The sequence below is a fragment of the Myxocyprinus asiaticus genome, chromosome 18 (assembly GCF_019703515.2).
Source record: "Myxocyprinus asiaticus isolate MX2 ecotype Aquarium Trade chromosome 18, UBuf_Myxa_2, whole genome shotgun sequence".
NCBI lineage: Eukaryota > Metazoa > Chordata > Actinopteri > Cypriniformes > Catostomidae > Myxocyprinus > Myxocyprinus asiaticus.
Window position 1 is genome coordinate 2,709,532 of NC_059361.1, and position 19,016 is coordinate 2,728,547.

Consider the following 19,016-nt stretch of genomic DNA (forward strand, 5'->3'; position numbering starts at 1 on the left):
CACAGGTGTGAGATTGTGTGTTTGTGTGTGTATTGCAGGTGCTTTAAGCAGCTGTGCTGTAGGGAGTCTTTCGTTTGTGTCTGTTTTCTGTGGGAAGGACAGACAGAAGAAAAGCAGGAAGGGAAGCTAAAATAAAACAAATGCATAGCAGGACTGATGTTTACATGAGATGTGGGACTGCAGGATATTTCTACAAGCAGGAAACTGCACATTTCTTCGTAATTGCACCACTAATGACGTTTGTGCTCTGATTTGACCTTCTGCAGCATTTTTCTGTCATGCCTACAGAAACGTTTCTCAAAACTCCATCACACGCACATACAGTACACAGACTCCTGTTGGGATTAATTGTTGGGAAGACGGATCAATACAAGGATATGCTGATCTACCACTCCAGAGTCAGGTCTTGGCCTCTGTCTATTCATCACAGCCAACAAGGCAGGACACACACACACACATACACACGCAGACCTATGCCACAAGGTTAGAATGACCTCTGTATCTGCACTGTGAACTCCATTTTTACACACACACACACACACACACTATCTCTCTCTAGATCTATAAACATTTTTCACACTCTCACTTGATTTTTTTATTTGTCTACTAACAATGTCCAACACTGTATGTACATGCATCACATCATGTAATTCATGAACATCTCAAATTCTGTATTGTATTTAATTGAATATTTTCATAGTTTCATATTGAAAGTCTGGGACAAGACTAAAACAGTAAAATATACACATAAAAAGCATTTGAAAAGTAGTAAAAATAAATCATAAAGAACTTGTAAAAAGTCAGTGTTAATGTGACATTAATTTTAAGTTGAAATCTGTTCATTTTAACCCTTGTGCTGTGTTCCTTTTGTGCTAACACATTTTGTGTTCCCGGGTCAAAAATGACTGGCCCACTTAGACTGTTTATAAATCTCTCATATTGCATATATTGTCACAAGATATTGCATTAGACATTTTTATCAACTTCTTTTTTTAGTAATTATGACAGGTTTGTACTCCTTTTTTGAACATATTCTTTATTGATATAAGGATTCATTGAACGGAGCTCATACTGGGCTAATGGGGGACACAAAAAATCTATAATAATCACATAATAAATTAATAACCACTTGCTTGATCTGAACAAAATAGGAGTAATCTTAAAGCTGGAATCTGGGCTTTACAATGCATATAGCTGATCCTACCAATTCTTAAATAATGCTTTTTAATTTGCTGACAAATAAAAACTGTTTTGTTCTCGTCATTTGCAAATTTGTTATCACAACAATTACATTCAGAGTTGATAAAACCATAAAAATATGAGATAGCAGTGTGTTATATATCATTGGAAAGGTCTCAATTTGTAGAATGCAATGAGTAAATTTGTTTCACTCAGAGGTCAAACTGCAGTGAGTTTTAGTGTATAAAATTCCCACAGACGCACACAAATATAATAATCAGGAGTGTCTTTTTGTTATGTTTTTCCTTATTATTTCCTGAAACAAACGTATAACATAGACAATGACATATCGTAACTTACAGCAGACTATCCCGATTCAAACGAGCCCAAACACAACATAATATGAGTAGATATTATCAAATATTCCTCAAAGAGTGCACATAGTGTGTGTGTTTGTATGTTTGTGTGTGTGTTTGTGTGTTTTGTGTGTGTGTGCGTGTTTGTGTGTGCATGTGTGTTGAGTGTATGTGCGTGTTTGTGTGTGTGTTGTGTGTGTGTTTGTGTTTTGTGTGTGTGTTTGTGTGTGTGTGTGTGTGTGTGTTTGTGTGTTTTGTGTGTGTGTGTTTGTGTGTGCGTGTGTGTTTGTGTGTGTGTTTTGTGTGTGTGTGTGTGTGTGTGTGTGTGTGTGAGTGTGTTTTGTGTGTGTGGTTTATGAGGACATTTCTAGTGTCCTCATAATTCAAATCACTTAAAAAACATACTAAATGATGTTTTATTGAAAATGTAAAAATGCAGAAAGTTTTTTGTGAGGGTTAGGTTTAGGTGTAGGGTTAGGGTTAAGGGATAGAATCTATTACTATACTATAGTACAGTATACTATTATATACTGAACAAAAATCATTATGTTTATGGAGAGTCCTCATAAGGAGAGCCACACCACACCAACATGTGTGTGTCTGTGTGTGTGTGCAAAATTAAAAATGTGTTATGTACTCTCCCTCAAACTGCACTCTTTCATAAAAAAATCACCTTATTCAAAGAGTTCTGAAGTGATTGTGTGAGAAAAAGACCAAAATTAAATGATTATTCATTATTAACCTTTCTCTCTAATCTTTATTTACAGTATATGAATGGGTTTGTGATTTTAGTGCCAATCAGCGGACATATCAACTGGAAACTACAGCAAAATTGTTCTGCAGAAGAAAGCAAATCATACACATCTGGGATGGCATGAAGGTAAGTACATAATGAGAGAATTTTCATTTTTGGGTGAACTATTCCTTTAACCTGTAGTAATTATAAGCTTCATCTAAAAACAATAGATGTCTATGGTATGCATTTAGATACCTATATTAAGTAAACATACAGTGTGTTTGTAGGTTGTGAGAGGGTTAAAGTTACCATGCATGAGACTGAGGTGACATAAGCTGCACTGAGGATGAACAGAGATAGAAACTGAAGGTGTAAAACAGTAAAAAAGTGTATCTAAGTATCTATGTTCTGTATCAGCATGTTTGTTACCCCAAATCTGCAGGTCATTTTCTCGATTATGCAGAGAACAGCTGGAGTTCTCTCTTTGTTCCAACACAAATTGTTTAAAAATATTATATTCAGAATCTACATTCTCTAAGCACTATGAGGGTTGAGTTATTGTACATCTGTTTTTGGAGGGAAAAACCTTTGATGCCAAAATACATTGTTATGAAAGAGAAAATATGACTGGAATACACACATTCAGTACATAACAATTATACTGAATGATGGTTGATGTATACAACACTGGACACAAATGAGTGCAAAGTACCAGGAGGCCACCATTGAAAGTATAACTTTAATATCATGGTATATGAATATGGATGCGGATATGTGTTATTGGTACCTCTTGCCGGTGGTCAGCTCCTGGCTTAAGGATGAACCATCGGATCTGGGCCTGCTGGGATTTAGAGACACACTCAAGAAAAGATGAGTTACTCTCCACTCCGTACAACACCTTCTCCTCGATATTCCTCCCTAACACTGAGAGCGAGAGAGAGAGAGAGAGAGAGAGAGAGACAGAGAGAGGCATCAATCAGTGTTTCTAAAAGAGAGTAAAGGTATTTTTTGGGTTTGTGTTTTAGTCCATTAGGTGAACCCCACAGGACAATGTAACATCTTAGAACCAAACAGAGCTTTAAGTGCTTTTACTGTATGATTCATACACACACGCACACACACACACACACACACACACACACACTCACACGCTTCCTCACCATCCTCTGTGTCCCAACAATGGTTGGACGGGTCTCCATGTTTGATGTCCTGCCTTCTGGCCCTCCTGTGTGCACATACAATGGACAGATGGACACACATTAACAGCATCATCTGTATCTTCACAATTGGTAGAAACCCTCTGATGTTAGAACTTCAATGATGAATAGGGACCTTAAAGGGATAGTTCACCCAACAATGAAAACTCTCTCATCATTTACTCACCCTCATTCCATCCCAGATGTATATGACTGTCTTTCTTCTGCAGAACACAAATGAAGATTTTTAGAAGAATATCTCAGCTCTGTAGGTCCATACAATGCAAGTGAATGGTGACCAGCACTTTAAAGCTCCAAAAAGCACAGAAAGTCAGCATATAAGTAATCCATACGACTCCGGTGGTTAAATTAATGTCTTCTTAAGCAAAACGATCGCTTTGGGTAAATGCAAATCAATATTTAAGTCATTCTCACAATAATTGTTTACTTCCGGTCGCTCTACAAAGCGGAAAATTTCTGGTCACCATTCACTTGCACTGTATGGACCTACAGAACTGAGATATTCTTCTAAAAATCTTAATTTGTGTTCTGCAGAAGAAAGACAATCATACACATCTGGGATGGAATGAGGGTGAGTAAATGATGAGAGAATTTTCATTTTTGGGTGAACTATCCCTTTAACTAAAAAGAACTGCCTTGTTCTTCCTGGTGCAAATTCATTATGGATTTAGACATTTTTGCTAACTTTTGGACAACGTAACAGTTGGTGGTTCCAGTACTGCCTGCATTTAAGAACACGGGCAACCCATCCGATTTAAAAACAAAGTTAAAGGTGCTGTAAGCGATTGTTTTCACGGAAAAAATTGTTCCAACTCCCTTAAAGATATTTATAAAATAAGTGTCCTGAGATATTTCACCGGTCTGTGAAAGCTGTAGACTTTGTAAACAGCAAACAAAAATGTTGATGCTTTTCACCTGTCAATCATTTTGCTTGTTCTCAAAGTGTCATATTTGAAGCGGATCATTGAGGCAATGATTCATAATGTTTGTCAGTTGAGGGCGCTATTGTGCCACTGTTGAATTTGACAGCACCAGGAACAAACAATGCTGCTCTTTTACTCTGTTTTGGTCTCAAAATTATCTTTGGAGGGCGGGGTTTTGGAATGAGGGGACGTGGCTAATTCAACGGCTCAGTCACGTGAAAGTTTCAGAACACTAAAATCGCTTACAGCACCTTTAAATCAATAAAGAAAGATCACAGACTACTAAGAATGACCACTCTAGCAGCAGTCCATTGCTTTTATTATATGCATGTTATAATATTACTAGTGCTGTCAGTCGATACATTTTTTAATCGCGATTAATCGCATGCTTTTTCATGGTTAATCACGATTTAATCGCAGATTTTGAAAGTACTGAAATTTGACACTATACAGTACTTCTTTTCTTGTCAAAATGCATTTATTTCCATCATAGAAAAGAAAACAATATGTAACAATATAATGTTTTATTAAAATTTTTCAAACAAAGCCTTCCACAGTATAAAGATAGAAATGCACTAAAATAGCACCAATTCAAGTAACATTAAACGTTTCCCAAAGTCTAAGTAGGAGTTTGACTAATTGAAAGAACTAGTTTCCCCACATAGGTTGCATATTCATTGCAATGGTCATTACATCTCTTAAACTCAAATCCTCCACAATCTGCCAGTAGACCGTGGCTATCCGCTTTCCTACAGCAATCGTGAAGCTGCGTTCATGATTCGCGTCAGAGCGTCAACGCCAGCATCAATTGGCACTTTGAACTCCACACGAAAAGCTCTTGCAGACAAAAACATCTCATTCTGCGTTTTTGAGAAACTTGAGGTGATTCTGTGGTAATTCAAATGCGCCTTACATAGGCTGAAAAATGAACTTGTTTTGTACATAAAATAGCATTAAGACATCCTTTCACCATCGTTTTATCACAGAAGCAGTGTTGTGTGTGTTTGCAGAGATTATTGTATTTACTGATATAACAACCTCCTCTATCATAGGAGAGAGTGTAACGGTCAACTGTTACCGCCCATTGAATGTCTATGGGACCGCCGTGTTATGCTATTTTATGCTAAACGTGTAGGCTCATCTTGGTAGAAGGGCTCTGTTAATTCTGACAGCACTAAATATAACAGTAATAAGTAATATAAGTCATTTTGTTTCATTGGGTTTCGTGATGCAAGAATCCAGAGGATATGACCTTCCCTACCAGCACCTACACAAAATCCACTCCCAATCCCAATCAGAGATCCCAATCCCTTCAAAATCAGTAAATAAAATCAAAGATGTCCCATGTCCAATTACTCAAACATCGTTTGGAAAATGTATCCCATTTTAGGGCTGCATCTAACAATTATTTTGATAATCGACTAATCGAATGAGTATTAGAACGATTATTCATTTACTGCAACGATTAATAATTCTATTTTAACCGATTATTCAGCTTGTACCTCAACTCTCGACTTAAAGGTTGTTTTAAACATGCTCACTAACAATAAAGAGGACAAAATCATCTTTTAAAAATACCTCTAAATGACATTCACTGAATTAAAGGGGGAGAACAAGTTTAATTCACTGCAAAAAATAAATAAAAAATCCTATTGTTATCAATGGTCCATTTTAAATAATCTAAAAATCCTTAAAACAAGATACATTTACTTGAAAAGCAACATATAAGATATTTAGACTTGCTTTCAGAGAATGTATCTTGAATATACTGTAAGTATTTTTTTTTTCACTTGTTCATACTTCAGCCAGTGCAGTAAAGATAAAATGCACTTATATTCAAGATATTCTCTGAAATCAAGTCTTAATATCTTACATGTTGCTTGTTTTAAAGATTTTTAGATATTTAAAAAAAATATGTAAATATATAATACTGTTTTCAACATTCTCCGATAATTTGTTTTTCTTCTGCACTATAGCTGCTAAAGTAAATGTACGTTGTTTTAAAGGAGTTTTAGATATTATTTAGGAAAACAAGCCAAAAATAGACTAATCAAAAATGTATTTTGTTGCAGTGTATGATGTGCTAAGACTACCCTCTCTCACCTTTATGTTCACTTCGATCCATCTTTAACGCATAAAAAACAAACTCTCTTCCTAATAGATCTGTGCATCACCGATTTTCTTCAATATAAGATACACTATACAGTATATTATGATTCAATACGTCACGGGCATCATGTTATAGTCTAGCTGCTGCAAATGCACACGAGAGACGAGCGTTTTTGTGCCAGAGTGTGCATCACTTCACGCGACTTATAGAAGCGGTGCTGACTGCACAGAGAAAAGCCAGTTTCGGAGTTTATTTACATGACATGCTTCCTTATTATTTGAACTTTAATAAAGTATGCATTAAAGATATCACGCTGGGGTTTCCTTTTTAGACGCTCTGACTTGCAAGTTTTGCTTAAGCAGAATGTCAGATCCAGCTCTGCTTTATTTCACGATGACAATGCTTCTGTATTTACTTATTTTGTATTTTTTGCATTATAATTCCCTCTACATCACCTTTTAGGCTGTTTGGAAAGTTAGGCGTGCGTCTGGACTGTAAGCAGTGCACCATCATTAGAGTTTCATGTTACGTTAAATGAGATCAAACGACTATTTGTCAACGAAAATTTTTGTTGTCATTTTTTTTTATTTTCGACGTTGTCAATAACGTCGATTAATCATTTCCGTCCTATCCCATTTAAATAGTAATATTGATGTCAAACCTGGCATGATGCAATGTGTTGTGAAGATTTTCAGTGAATAACAATTTAAGTTTCATATGCCTTCGGGAAACTTGGAATATAGTGCACGAGTCAAATGAACTATTTTTAGAGTTTTCTGTGTCCTTTTTGGAGCATGAAGATTCTTCAGATTTTCTCACATAAGAAAGATAATCATTTGGGTTTGGAACAACATGAGAGTGAGCAAAATATTGACAGTATTGTCATTTTTCAGGTGAAATTTCACTTTAATGAAGTTATGAAGTGCATTTCAAACAGAGCTCTCTGAGCCATCTGACAGTCAAAGACATTCTCCAACTATTCTCTCTCTCCCTCTTTCTCTGTGTCTCTCTATCTCTCTCTCTCTCTCTCCACTGGACTGACCTGGCCTCTTTGTGTCAGTGGCGGACCGGAGAGCCGCAGAGAGAAAGGGCAAGAAAACTTCTCTGGCAGCTCACATACATCATCTCAACAACAAAGCAACTTTAATCAATTTGCCTGTCCAGTCCATTCCCACTACGCCCTATGGCACAGCAAAATCAAATATTTATTATTTTCTTCAGTGTGCTGAACTCCAGGAAACAACTCACCCTGGAAAAGTAGGTCAGAAAGAGGGCACCACAAAGCCCCCTCTCTCTCTTTCTCTTTTAACTTTCTCCCACCTCAAACACCTCGGAGCATCAAACTGCATGCTGTGCACATCCCAGACACATCACAGGGCATGTGTAGGTTTGTGTTTGTGTGTGAAAGAAAATAATCGAGAAAAACAATGCTAAACAGAAGTGCTGACTCTGTGAACTGATGTCATGGCTTTGTATCGATTCGTCTTTGGGACAATGGCTTTATCGGTTCATGTGTGTGTGTGTGTGTGTGTGTGTGTGTGTGTGTGTTTGTTACCTCTTGGAGGCTGGTATGTATCTGGAACACTGGGTGCCGTCCCAGGCGCAGTACGGGTCTCTCGCCAGACAGCATTCTGCACAGCCCTGCCCATAAATATGGCACCTGTGCAGGGCCACCTGCACCAACCCGTCGCTTCCTCCAACAAACAGCTGCTGCTGCACAAACACACACACAAAGTACTAAACCAGTGACAAACAAAGTGCTTACTGGAGCAATCTCTCTAATAGAGTTATCAGTAAATGTCATTGGTTTGCAGTTTCTTTGTAAGTCATTTTTGTCAACAAAAAAACAAAAAAAACATACATATAGAGGGGAGAGCGGGGCTAGTTGTCACACGGGAAAGTTGTCACAAGAGTTATATCTTAGTAACAACACTATTTGGAGTCAAAAGTCCAATAAAACAAATGTGTGGTTTCTCTGGCAGAGGTTTTGCATGTTGGTTTCAAACACTTCGTTAAAAACCCTCTTAAATTAAAATAATATGTGTGGCTATGAAGAAATTGACTTTCAAAAATAAATCTACCTTGAGAAATATTCACTGGAGTAAAAGTGTGACAACTAGCCCCAGTCTCCTCTATTTACAAAAGCAAGAGCATGTGAGACTATAGAATTCACAGATAAATAAACAAAACAAAAACAAAATAACAATAAACACCAAAAGAGTTGGGGAACACCTGCCTTTCTCTCAGTGTGAGTCTGAGATAATAAACAGGACGTCACAGCAAAACTTCGCGTAAACAAACTCGTAAATGCAAAAATTGCTGATTTAAAACCATTTAATGTTTAAATGTGGCAGATTTCTCCTCAGAGAATTGGCAACAGAAAGCAGCAGCAAAAAGGTAGAAATGAATAACTTTGGTTTGTTATTTGATTGGATGAGCTTTGTTCATAGTTGTTGTACAACAGCCGATATACAGACACCTGTGACGACATTAAATTTGAATTAATTCTATATTAATGCAGCAATTTTCCCTCTTTCATTATAAACAGCCACTTTACAGTGGTAAAATCAACATTCAGCCTAGGTTATTTCCATAGCGTTTCCTTTGTCTACTATTCTATCGAGATGGAAACTCATGAGGGGCGAAACATATTTAGTTTTATTTTTTAATTTACTGATTATTTCAGTGACCATTTATAGAGATGCCAACAAATGAGCGTCTTATGTGCTATGAGTGAGTCATTGAATAATTCTGAAATCTACCAAGAGACTTAAAAGTGTATTATAAGAACAAAGCAGATCTATTATTTTCCTTCAGTTTGACTGATCAGACTTTTCATACAAAAAAGACAACAATAATAGACTAAATATAGCTGCAAGCAGCGATACCGGGGTCAAGCCAATTATCGGCACCATGAGCAGCAAAAGAAGCTTTGTGACATGTTTTTGGTTAGAGTCTGATGAACAGTGTATGAGGAGTTAGAAAAAGTAGACTTTCAATCATAAAAAAAAAAAAAAAAAAGAAAACGATTTATTTTAAAATGAACTAAAAATAGCTCGTTCTTAGAATTTTTGTCCAGTATGTGGCGCTGTTCTGTAACTGCTCAGGTAGTATCTGGGCATGATGGTTATCATGCAGGAAAGCGTTCAAGAGTTATAAGCCAAAATGTTTCTATCTCCTGACAAGTAGTGGGCAGTGCGTCAAAACGTAACCTAAGGGCCTAATGGTGATGACACGTACCAAGTTTCGTCCCAATCCCTCAAAGCGTTGCGGAGATAAAGCCTCAAGTTCAATTTTGTGTGTTCTTCATCAAATTCATTGAAGCACCATTCGAAAATGGTATGGTTTATCAAAATTCTGTGAATATCAATTTTTGTGCAAATCGGACAAACAGCCTAGGAGGAGTTCGAAAAAGTAGGTTTTTCAGAAAATTAAAAATGGCTGAAAAAGTTTCATGATGGAAAATGACATCATATGGTGCATCCGAATCGAATTGACTTGAGCCAAGGAATCAGAGGAAAAAAGAATTCCGTTTCTAGGACTCACAGTTCAAAAGTTATTAACATAAACGTGAGTGCAAATTTGGGTAGTTGGTGGCGCTAGACGGTGTGAGGTAGAGGTGCCAAATTTGCTGTTGTAACAGATAAGACTGTCCTCTATCTGTGTGCCAAATTTCATAACTTTCCCGCAAGCGGTTCTATGGGCTGCCATAGACTCCAGAGCGGAAGAATAAGAAGAATAATAAGAAAACTAACGAAAACAATAGGGGTCTTTCGCCCCTTCGGGGCTTGACCCCTAATAATAACAATGAGTTTCAATAACGTCCTTCTTTATTAAATTTTGCATGTTGGACTTCATAAGAATGTTCAAGCTTTATAAGAACAAAGCAAATCTATCATTTTCCTACAATATTTAAATTGCTGAGCATGACTTTTTCAAAAAAGGCAATAATAATTGCCTAATAATAATTATTATGAGTTTCAATAATTTTCTTTTGTTATTGTAAAGCGCATTTCACATGACTTGCGTCGGGGCGTCAACGCTCCCGTCAACGCCAGCGTCACGTGCCGCTTTGCCCTCTAAATGACAAGCGTATTTGGCAGTGCTTACGCGAATCATGTGAAAGCCCCTTAATGTGTATAGACAGTCACTTCTACACATTAATAGCTCTTCCGCCGCTTTTTCTCCTTGATGAACAAGGTAGACTCACATGCCGACACCGAAATGAACGAACAACTTGCCCCTTCAGTTTGTTTTTAAAATGAGAGGTTTCACGAGTAACGCTTCCGAGCCCTTCACGCTCCATTCCTGTCAGACCAGAATCACTGTACAAGCGCTGCTGTAGTCAAGCACGCAATTGGCTGTAGCTGTAATCGATGAAGCGATCTGCCTCGGTAGGACTGCGGTTGCCAGGCATACGATTGGCCACTGCTGTAATCAATAACACGGGAGACCAGGAGACCCCCCCACCCCATTTTGGTTTCAAAATGGCGAATTTTGCTGAAAGGTGAGCAGTTTGCATCCCTGATTCGATCCCATAAAGTGCAAACTAACTAGCTAGCAAACTAATTAAATAAATAAATAAACACTTGTCTATACAAGACAGAGGGTGAAAAATATCCAAACGAAATGATCCATTAAATTGACCAGGAACTGCAGAAAGAACTGCCCAAATGGCCCATGGACGCATAGAGTGAAAAGAGAGAAGTTTTTGGGTTAGTTGCAAACCTAGCCAGAACTCCAAGAGATAATCAGACAAATGGGAGTGTAAAGGAAAAATGAAAGAAATGGCACAAGAACCGAAGAAACAGACTTATCAGAAAGACTCTGATAATATAAAACAAAACAATGGAACCTCTAACACATCAATTATGAGACAGAACTTTGAAAACTCCCAGATTTACACTTGCTAAAACATGACGAATGGCCTTGTGAAAACCTCTGAATCAAAAACAGCAAAAACAGCTTTGTGTTCTTATGTAAAAGTGTTACTCTGTGTTTCCATGCTGATGACTTAAAGTCAAGCTTCTTCTGCTCTTACCTGCTTTGAGGAGATTTTCATGTTAAGAATGGGTGAGGGGTTCTGAAAAGGAGAAATGAATGCATGACATTAACAGATTTTGTTTAATGCTGTTTTTTTCACTCATCTGAGGATACATTGTAAGTGCATATTTGTGACCTTTACCTTGAACACCTGAAGCTCCTCTAAGATGATCTCCTCTGTGGACCAGTTTTCCTGAGTAATGCTGACAACCTTCAAAACGTAACCCGTATCTGTACAGACACATGCATACATTTGTGTCTCTTTTAAATAAGTAAGCTCTACTGACATCTGCTGGCTGATTAAACCTACTTGTTAGCTTATTATGTACATGACACTTTGCAGATGGACTCCAGATGCTTTCTTGGTTATCACAGTAATTTTAAGGATGTGTCTCAAACCTAGTGAGCTGCCAAGCTTGCCTGCATTTCTGGGCATCATAGGCAAGTGGAACCAAAATGATGAATACATTTTGAGACACATCCAAAATTCACGTGATCAGCATAGATAATCCAGCATACTTCCTTGCTTGGCAGAACGCTTATTTTCTTTTTTTTTTTTTTTTTCCCTGAGCACACCATCAAGTGTGGTGAGTTGTCTTTCTTACCTGTGCCCAAAAACATAACAGCATACTGTCCGTCCTCAGCTGCCACACGGTCCACTACAATCTGAGTGAGCCGGTACTCTGTGTTGATACGAGTAAAAATGGGTCGGCCCGTCGTTGGGTACACGGAGCGGTACATAAGCGGATGCACTCGTATAAAACTGATGACTTCGTCTGGAAAGTCTTTAGTCGTTTTAATATGAGGATCATACGTCCGACTTGGGCACTGCAAAAGAAAAAGATTAACGGTTATATATTTAGAATATATATAACAGCATATGTGATCGTTATTGCAAATAAACACTCATACTGAAGTGATGTAACTGCCTTTGACAGTATCATGAATGTTATTTTGGCGTGAACTTTATTTTTTAAGTGTATATATATTGTGTTAAGTCTCCCTCTAGTGGCTGTGTTTTAAACTATTCATAGAGTCAATGGGGCCTTTAGGTGACACTGCATGCTTTTCATGGGACAGAGGCATAATAGGAAGTAAAATAGAGAAAGAAAGAGCATGAAAGAGAGAGGCAGAGTGTTACTAACAGTGCCCGGTCGTGGGTAGGGGATTCTGTCTTCATATTCCACCCAGCGATGATCTGGTCCTTCTTTGTGAGCATACGGCCCATTAAACACTGCACGGATGTCTTCCATGTCGTAGACACACACGGCTGATCCTTTAAAGATAGAGCTGAGTCCAAACACACACACACACACAGTGAGACAACAGAACTAAACAACCTGAATTCTACAGGAAGAGAACGAGCATTTTGCATGACTAATTGGCAAATTCTATCAAAAACAACAAATCACATGCTTTCTCAAATGACATATTGTCAGCAGTTGGCAAAAGGCTCAGAATGGATTTCAAGCAACAGTACCCAGACACAAAACACTTAAATATTGATAATCAATCTTCAGGAGCCTGGATTTACCTTGTGGTGGTGAACACTCCATACACTGCTGGATTTCTCTCATCTCTACTAGGAAGCAGAAAGATGTCCTCTGTAACACACACATACACAAATACACAATATGAACATCGTTTTAGAATGCCAAGAAACATGATAAAACTATAAAAATGTGCTTGTGAGAAGAACAGCAGGGGATGATGAGTTATGATGTGAGAATGCATCACATATCACTCACGTAGCTCATCAAAGTGCGTGTCTACTCCGTCCGGTCCAGGAATGGAACACACAAGTCTTGCTTTGAGGAACGTCGTCCACTTGTTGGTAAGACTTCTCAAACCCCCTACATCATTCTGCACACAAATGCACACGCGGTCTTCTAATGAATCCAGAAGCAAGTGTATCATTTTTTAATTTAATATATCATTTATTTTATAGATTTTATAAAAAATAAAAAAACACATTGAAGTGAGGTGGGCACATCTGCCCTTGATTAGCGCAACTTATTTAATTAAGAGTGTGACTACGGCAAACTCCTCAGTTCCACACTGACCTAAGAGGTACACAAACAGAGATACACACAGAAGAACAGAGAAATAAAAGACAGAAACAGAGAGGAAAGAGGGAGGTTGTTTGGGTTGCTGGGATTATAATGAGATTACAACGACCCTCTCTGTTTATTCTCCAAGACCAGGTTAACATATCTTTTGATGCATAGTAGAGCAATGAGAGGTCTTAGAACATGGAGACATTCTGAGAACACTTAAATTATTTTCCAGAAGGGTTTAATGAAAGGACTCCCCTGTTTTTACCTACACCCACTTAAAGCAGCAAACATATTCAGCCTCTGCCATTATCCCTGTTGAATAACACACACACTTGAGAAGAAGAAAAAAAAAGCCTGAAAAGAGGTTTAGGAGTGATGTTTTCTAAATGCTTTAATCTTCAAAGATGCCCTCTCCTGTGTTTGGCCAGTCATCCAGTGAGGAATCTGGCCTCGACTAGCTTTACAGCTCACTCCTAAAGCTATAAAATATGCCTTCTTCAGACCAAGAATTTTGCAATAGAGCTTGGAATTTTTATAGCATTCAGCATGGCGGGGATGAGTCTACAACATCAATAAAACTGCTCTGAATGACTTACAAGTTTTAATAATTGCAGGCAGACAGGTTAAAGAATTGCATTAAAAGTTAAAGACAGACAGACAGACAGACGATGATAGATAGACAGACAGACAGACAATAGATAGATAGATAGAAAGAGAGAGATTTAACATTAGGAAGAATGATAGACAGACAGACAGATAGACATATAGATAGACAGACAGACAGGCAATGATATATAGATAGACAGACAGACAGATGATGATAGACAGACAGACAGACAGACAGACAGATGATTGATAGATAGATAGATAGATAGATAGATAGATAGATAGATAGTCAGACAGACAAACAGATGATGACAGACAGACAGACAGACAGACAGATTTACTGTACAGACAGACAGACAGACAGACAATGATAGATAGACAGACAGACAGACAGACAGATGGAAAATGTTAGATAGATAGATAGATAGATAGATAGATTTATTGTGCAGATAGACAGACAGACAGACAGATAGATAGACAGACAGACAGACAGACAAACAGATGATGACAGACAGACAGACAGATTTACTGTACAGACAGACAGACAGAGAGACAGACAATGATAGATAGACAGACAGATGGAAAATGTTAGATAGATAGATAGATAGATAGATAGATAGATAGATAGATAGATAGATAGATAGATAGATTTATTGTACAGACAGACAGACAGACAGACAGATAGATAGATTTAACATTAGGAAGAATGACAGAATGATAGACAGACAGACAGACAGACAGATAGATAGATAGATAGATAAACATACAGACAGACAGACAGATAGATAAACATACAGACAGACAGACAGACAGACAAACAGATGATGACAGACAGACAGACAGACAGATTTACTGTACAGACAGACAGACAGACAGAGAGACAGACAATGATAGATAGACAAACAGACAGACAGATGGAAAATGTTAGATAGATAGATAGATAGATAGATTTAACATTAGGAAGAATGACAGACAGACAGACAGGTAGATAGATAGATAGATAGATAGACAGACAGACAAACAGACATAAGGAAGATGGATGGATAGATGGATGGATAGAAAAGAATGAAAGAATGAAAGATAAACAGACACACATACATACAGACACACAGATAGAAGCGAATTAAATAAAGATAGATAGATAGATACATAGACAGACAGACAGACAGATGGATCTATCTATCCATCCATCCATCCTTATTTATGGAGAGCATTATTGTAATACCTCCAGCCTTTCTAGTGATGTCCTGTTATGGAATAGGAGGAACACAATGTGTTAACACAATGGAATCACTTAGCACAGTTATATTCCCGCACAAGGGATTTCCACCGTCAACATGAACAATGACTTGGGCAGCAACTACATAGCCAGATCTCTGCTATGATTTACCCTGCCTGACAAGAGTCATTTCGTCTGCTTTCAGCAGATCACATCAAGAGGAATGTACCAGGAAGCCTCCCCTCCCAGGGGGAGCACATTTACTCTTATTCGCCGGGGAAGATACAGATCAGAGAGATGAGTTGAGTTCCTCTCTGATCAAGCGGTGTGAGGACAGGCCTTACCCTGCAGATCCGGGCAACACGAGACAGCACGCTCTTATCCGTAGTGCTCCCATCACGGGATGCCTCGTGGAAGAAGAAGTAAATCTTGTCATCGTCAGGGTTGTAGGTGTCCGCGATGGGATGGGCGGAAATAAACTTGGCCTCTGTGGGGACAAAAGAGAGAAAAGCTGGTCAGCTTTAATGTATAACATCTACTAATACACTTGTACCTTTACACGATTTACAAATAATTTTAGAAGCATATTAAAGGCAGCTAAAACTCTTTATTTCTAACCACTGTGTGAGACTGTGTTTAGGGGAAATCGTAGGCATTTCCTTTTGGCTCACAGCACATATTCAATGGATGTTTAATGTAGGAAAACAGACTTTATGGGTTTAAACTCCATTAAATTGCATCAGCCACTGGAAGAGCTCTAGAACTAAAGAGGAAACCAATCATGGCTCAAACACGTTCAATGACTCAATGAGAAGATACAGAGTGCATTATATTGGGCTCTCTGTACATGACGGAGGAGAGGAGAAAAGAGGAGTGCCAGCAGCTGTGTTGTAACTCAAGTGATATAAAGTATGTCTATAAAGGATGTTGGAATATGTAGAATATGGAGTAATTTTTCAGTTTAACCCTCCTGCACTGTTTGGTCATTTTTGACCGATTTCAGTTTAGTTTTTTTTAATAAAAATGGTTTCCTCAATCTGAGCAGTACAAGACTTTCTGGCTTTTCCTACACTTGCGATCTGCACATACAAAAAACTTGATAAGTCTAAGTGGTCTTAAAAAAAGTGACATCATTTTTTATTTTTATTTTTTGTCGAGTAAAATCAATAAATCAGCCATAATGCCAAACATAAACAGGCATACACCTCATTTATCCATCAACTCACAATCAGGCTGTTTTAGTTAGGTCTGCTGGAACCAGAAACATCTATCATGATCTATAACTCTGCATAAAACTGAATGGCATCCACACTAATATTATTCTATTTGATTCATATCCCGAGGTTACCAGAGCCGGCCAGATCCAGCTCCGTTCCTGCTTGGTGTCAGACTCAACTGCTACATGTCTCTGAGTGATGACGACTAAATGCAGCCGGTGCCAGCCAGACATCACTTCAATCTATTGCGATGGACTTCAGAGGATGAACTGATGCCAACTCCAATAAGACATGGGATATTTCATATGCCACTGCCTGAACCTTGGACTTACGATAGACCTCACCGAACCTCACTGAAATGACCTGCATGTTGAACTGCATTGCACCTCACTGATCTCTGTCTGCATCACCTCGGTCTAATGATGGACTACACTCTTGAAATGGAATACATAGACTATCAATTAATTGCCAACAAAAAGCCTTCATCAGACAACTAACAAAGGACAATGCATCTACTGTATGTGAACTTCTGCAGTTAATCCAGGATAAACTTCAAAGACATTAGTCATTAATCTTACAGTTTATACAAAATATTTGTTTAAACACTGACCCTTAACACTTACTTAGTTTACTCATTTTAAACCATGACTTGCACTATACATAAGTAATATTGCCATTATATTCATGATGTTAGTCAGAGGAGGACTGGCCCCCACAGTGAGTCTGGTTTCTCACAAGCTTATTTTTCTCCATTAACCAACATCTTATGGTGTTTTGTGTTCCTCCCCACAGACACCTTCAGCTTGCTCACTGAGTTTCTACATACAATTATTATTTAACTATTTAATTATTTATTTTTATAAACAATTTACAATTACACAATGATGACTCTAAGACTTTATAGACATTACAGTTTCATTTTCTGTTAATGCATGATCTTCTGTAAAGCTGCTTTGAAACAATGTGTGTTGTGAAAAGTGCTATACAAATAAAAATGACTTCACTTGATAAACACACAGAAATTAAGAGGTGGGGCTATAAAACATCCAGAGTGCAAAACATACACACACACACACACACACACACACACACACACACACACACATACACACAAACACACACACACACAATAATAAATTATTGGTAAAAATGTAAAAACAAAAAGTCTCCTACTTGCAACACCATGGTCAGGTTTGACAGTAAACATACAGTAATATCACATTATTGCAAAAACTGACATTTCAAATTGTAAAAATTCTAAAAATAAAAAAATTTGTCTAAATATATATCTCAAAATGCATCATTTGTGATAATCTAATCTAAATCTAAAATTAGAAAATCAAAAATAAATTTACAGGCAATCAGGCCACACAGTCTCTGCAGCCACCAACTGGTTATTATTGTTATAACATTATTTTCAAGTCATGTAAATGCATGACACATTCTTATATTTTCTTCATGTTTCATCTTATAGAAGTGCAGGTTTTAACTGAACAAAATGTAACAAAAATACGCTTTTTTGCATATGCAAATGAATGGTATAATTTAGAAATGTGCAGGTAAATAATATCTAAATAACATAAAAGTAAGTACATCATTTTATTGTTTTTACTATATTTTATATGTTACAATGTTATCATTCCTTAAAACATAAAATAATAATAATAATAATAATAATAATAATAATAATTACACTTGCTCTGCTTCTGGTCAAAAATTATAGCGAACAGCCAAGGTGTCGACCTTTATTGAACAGTCTAGGATGGTTAAGAGGTGAACGTCCAAAAATAATATACAGGTGCTGGTCATATAATTAGAATATCATCAAAAAGTTGATTTATTTCACTAATTCCATTCAAAAAGTGAAACTTGTATATTATATTCATTCATTACACACAGACTGATATATTTCAAACGTTTATTTCTTTTAATTTTGATGATTATAACTGACAACTAAGGAAAATCCCAAATTCAGTATCTCAGAAAATTAGAATATTGTGAAAAGGTTCAATATTGAAGACACCTGGTGCCACACTCTAATCAGCTAATTAACTCAAAACACCTGCAAAGGCCTTTAAATGGTCTCTCAGTCTAGTTCTGTACGCTACACAATCATGGGGAAGACTGCTAACTTGACAGTTGTCCAAAAGACGACCACTGACATGTTGCACAAGGAGGGCAAGACACAAAAGGTCATTGCAAAAGAGGCTGGCTGTTCACAGAGCTCTGTGTCCAAGCACATTAATAGAGAGGCAAAGGGAAGGAAAAGATGTGGTAGAAAAAAGTGTACAAGCAATAGGGATAACCGCACCCTGGAGAGGATTGTGAAACAAAACCCATTCAAAATTGTGGG

General features: G+C 37.5%; 1 protein-coding gene across 2 annotated transcripts in view; it reads right to left on the bottom strand.

Moving 5' to 3' along the window:
* sema3d (sema domain, immunoglobulin domain (Ig), short basic domain, secreted, (semaphorin) 3D) overlaps nt 1-19,016 on the bottom strand; it is a 91,896-nt gene that overhangs the window by 15,686 nt on the left and 57,194 nt on the right. Inside the window, exons 8-17 of one of the 2 annotated variants that reach the window (XM_051724590.1) lie at nt 15,791-15,933; nt 13,313-13,427; nt 13,099-13,168; nt 12,710-12,854; nt 12,170-12,392; nt 11,707-11,795; nt 11,563-11,604; nt 8,077-8,231; nt 3,432-3,496; nt 3,059-3,195 (exon numbers count right to left, since the gene is read on the bottom strand). In XM_051724590.1, coding sequence (XP_051580550.1) covers nt 3,059-3,195; nt 3,432-3,496; nt 8,077-8,231; nt 11,563-11,604; nt 11,707-11,795; nt 12,170-12,392; nt 12,710-12,854; nt 13,099-13,168; nt 13,313-13,427; nt 15,791-15,933 — 1,184 coding nt within the window. Of the gene's footprint in view, nt 1-3,058; nt 3,196-3,431; nt 3,497-8,076; nt 8,235-11,562; nt 11,605-11,706; nt 11,796-12,169; nt 12,393-12,709; nt 12,855-13,098; nt 13,169-13,312; nt 13,428-15,790; nt 15,934-19,016 lie in introns of both variants that reach the window. The other variant, XM_051724588.1, reaches the window with a different exon arrangement.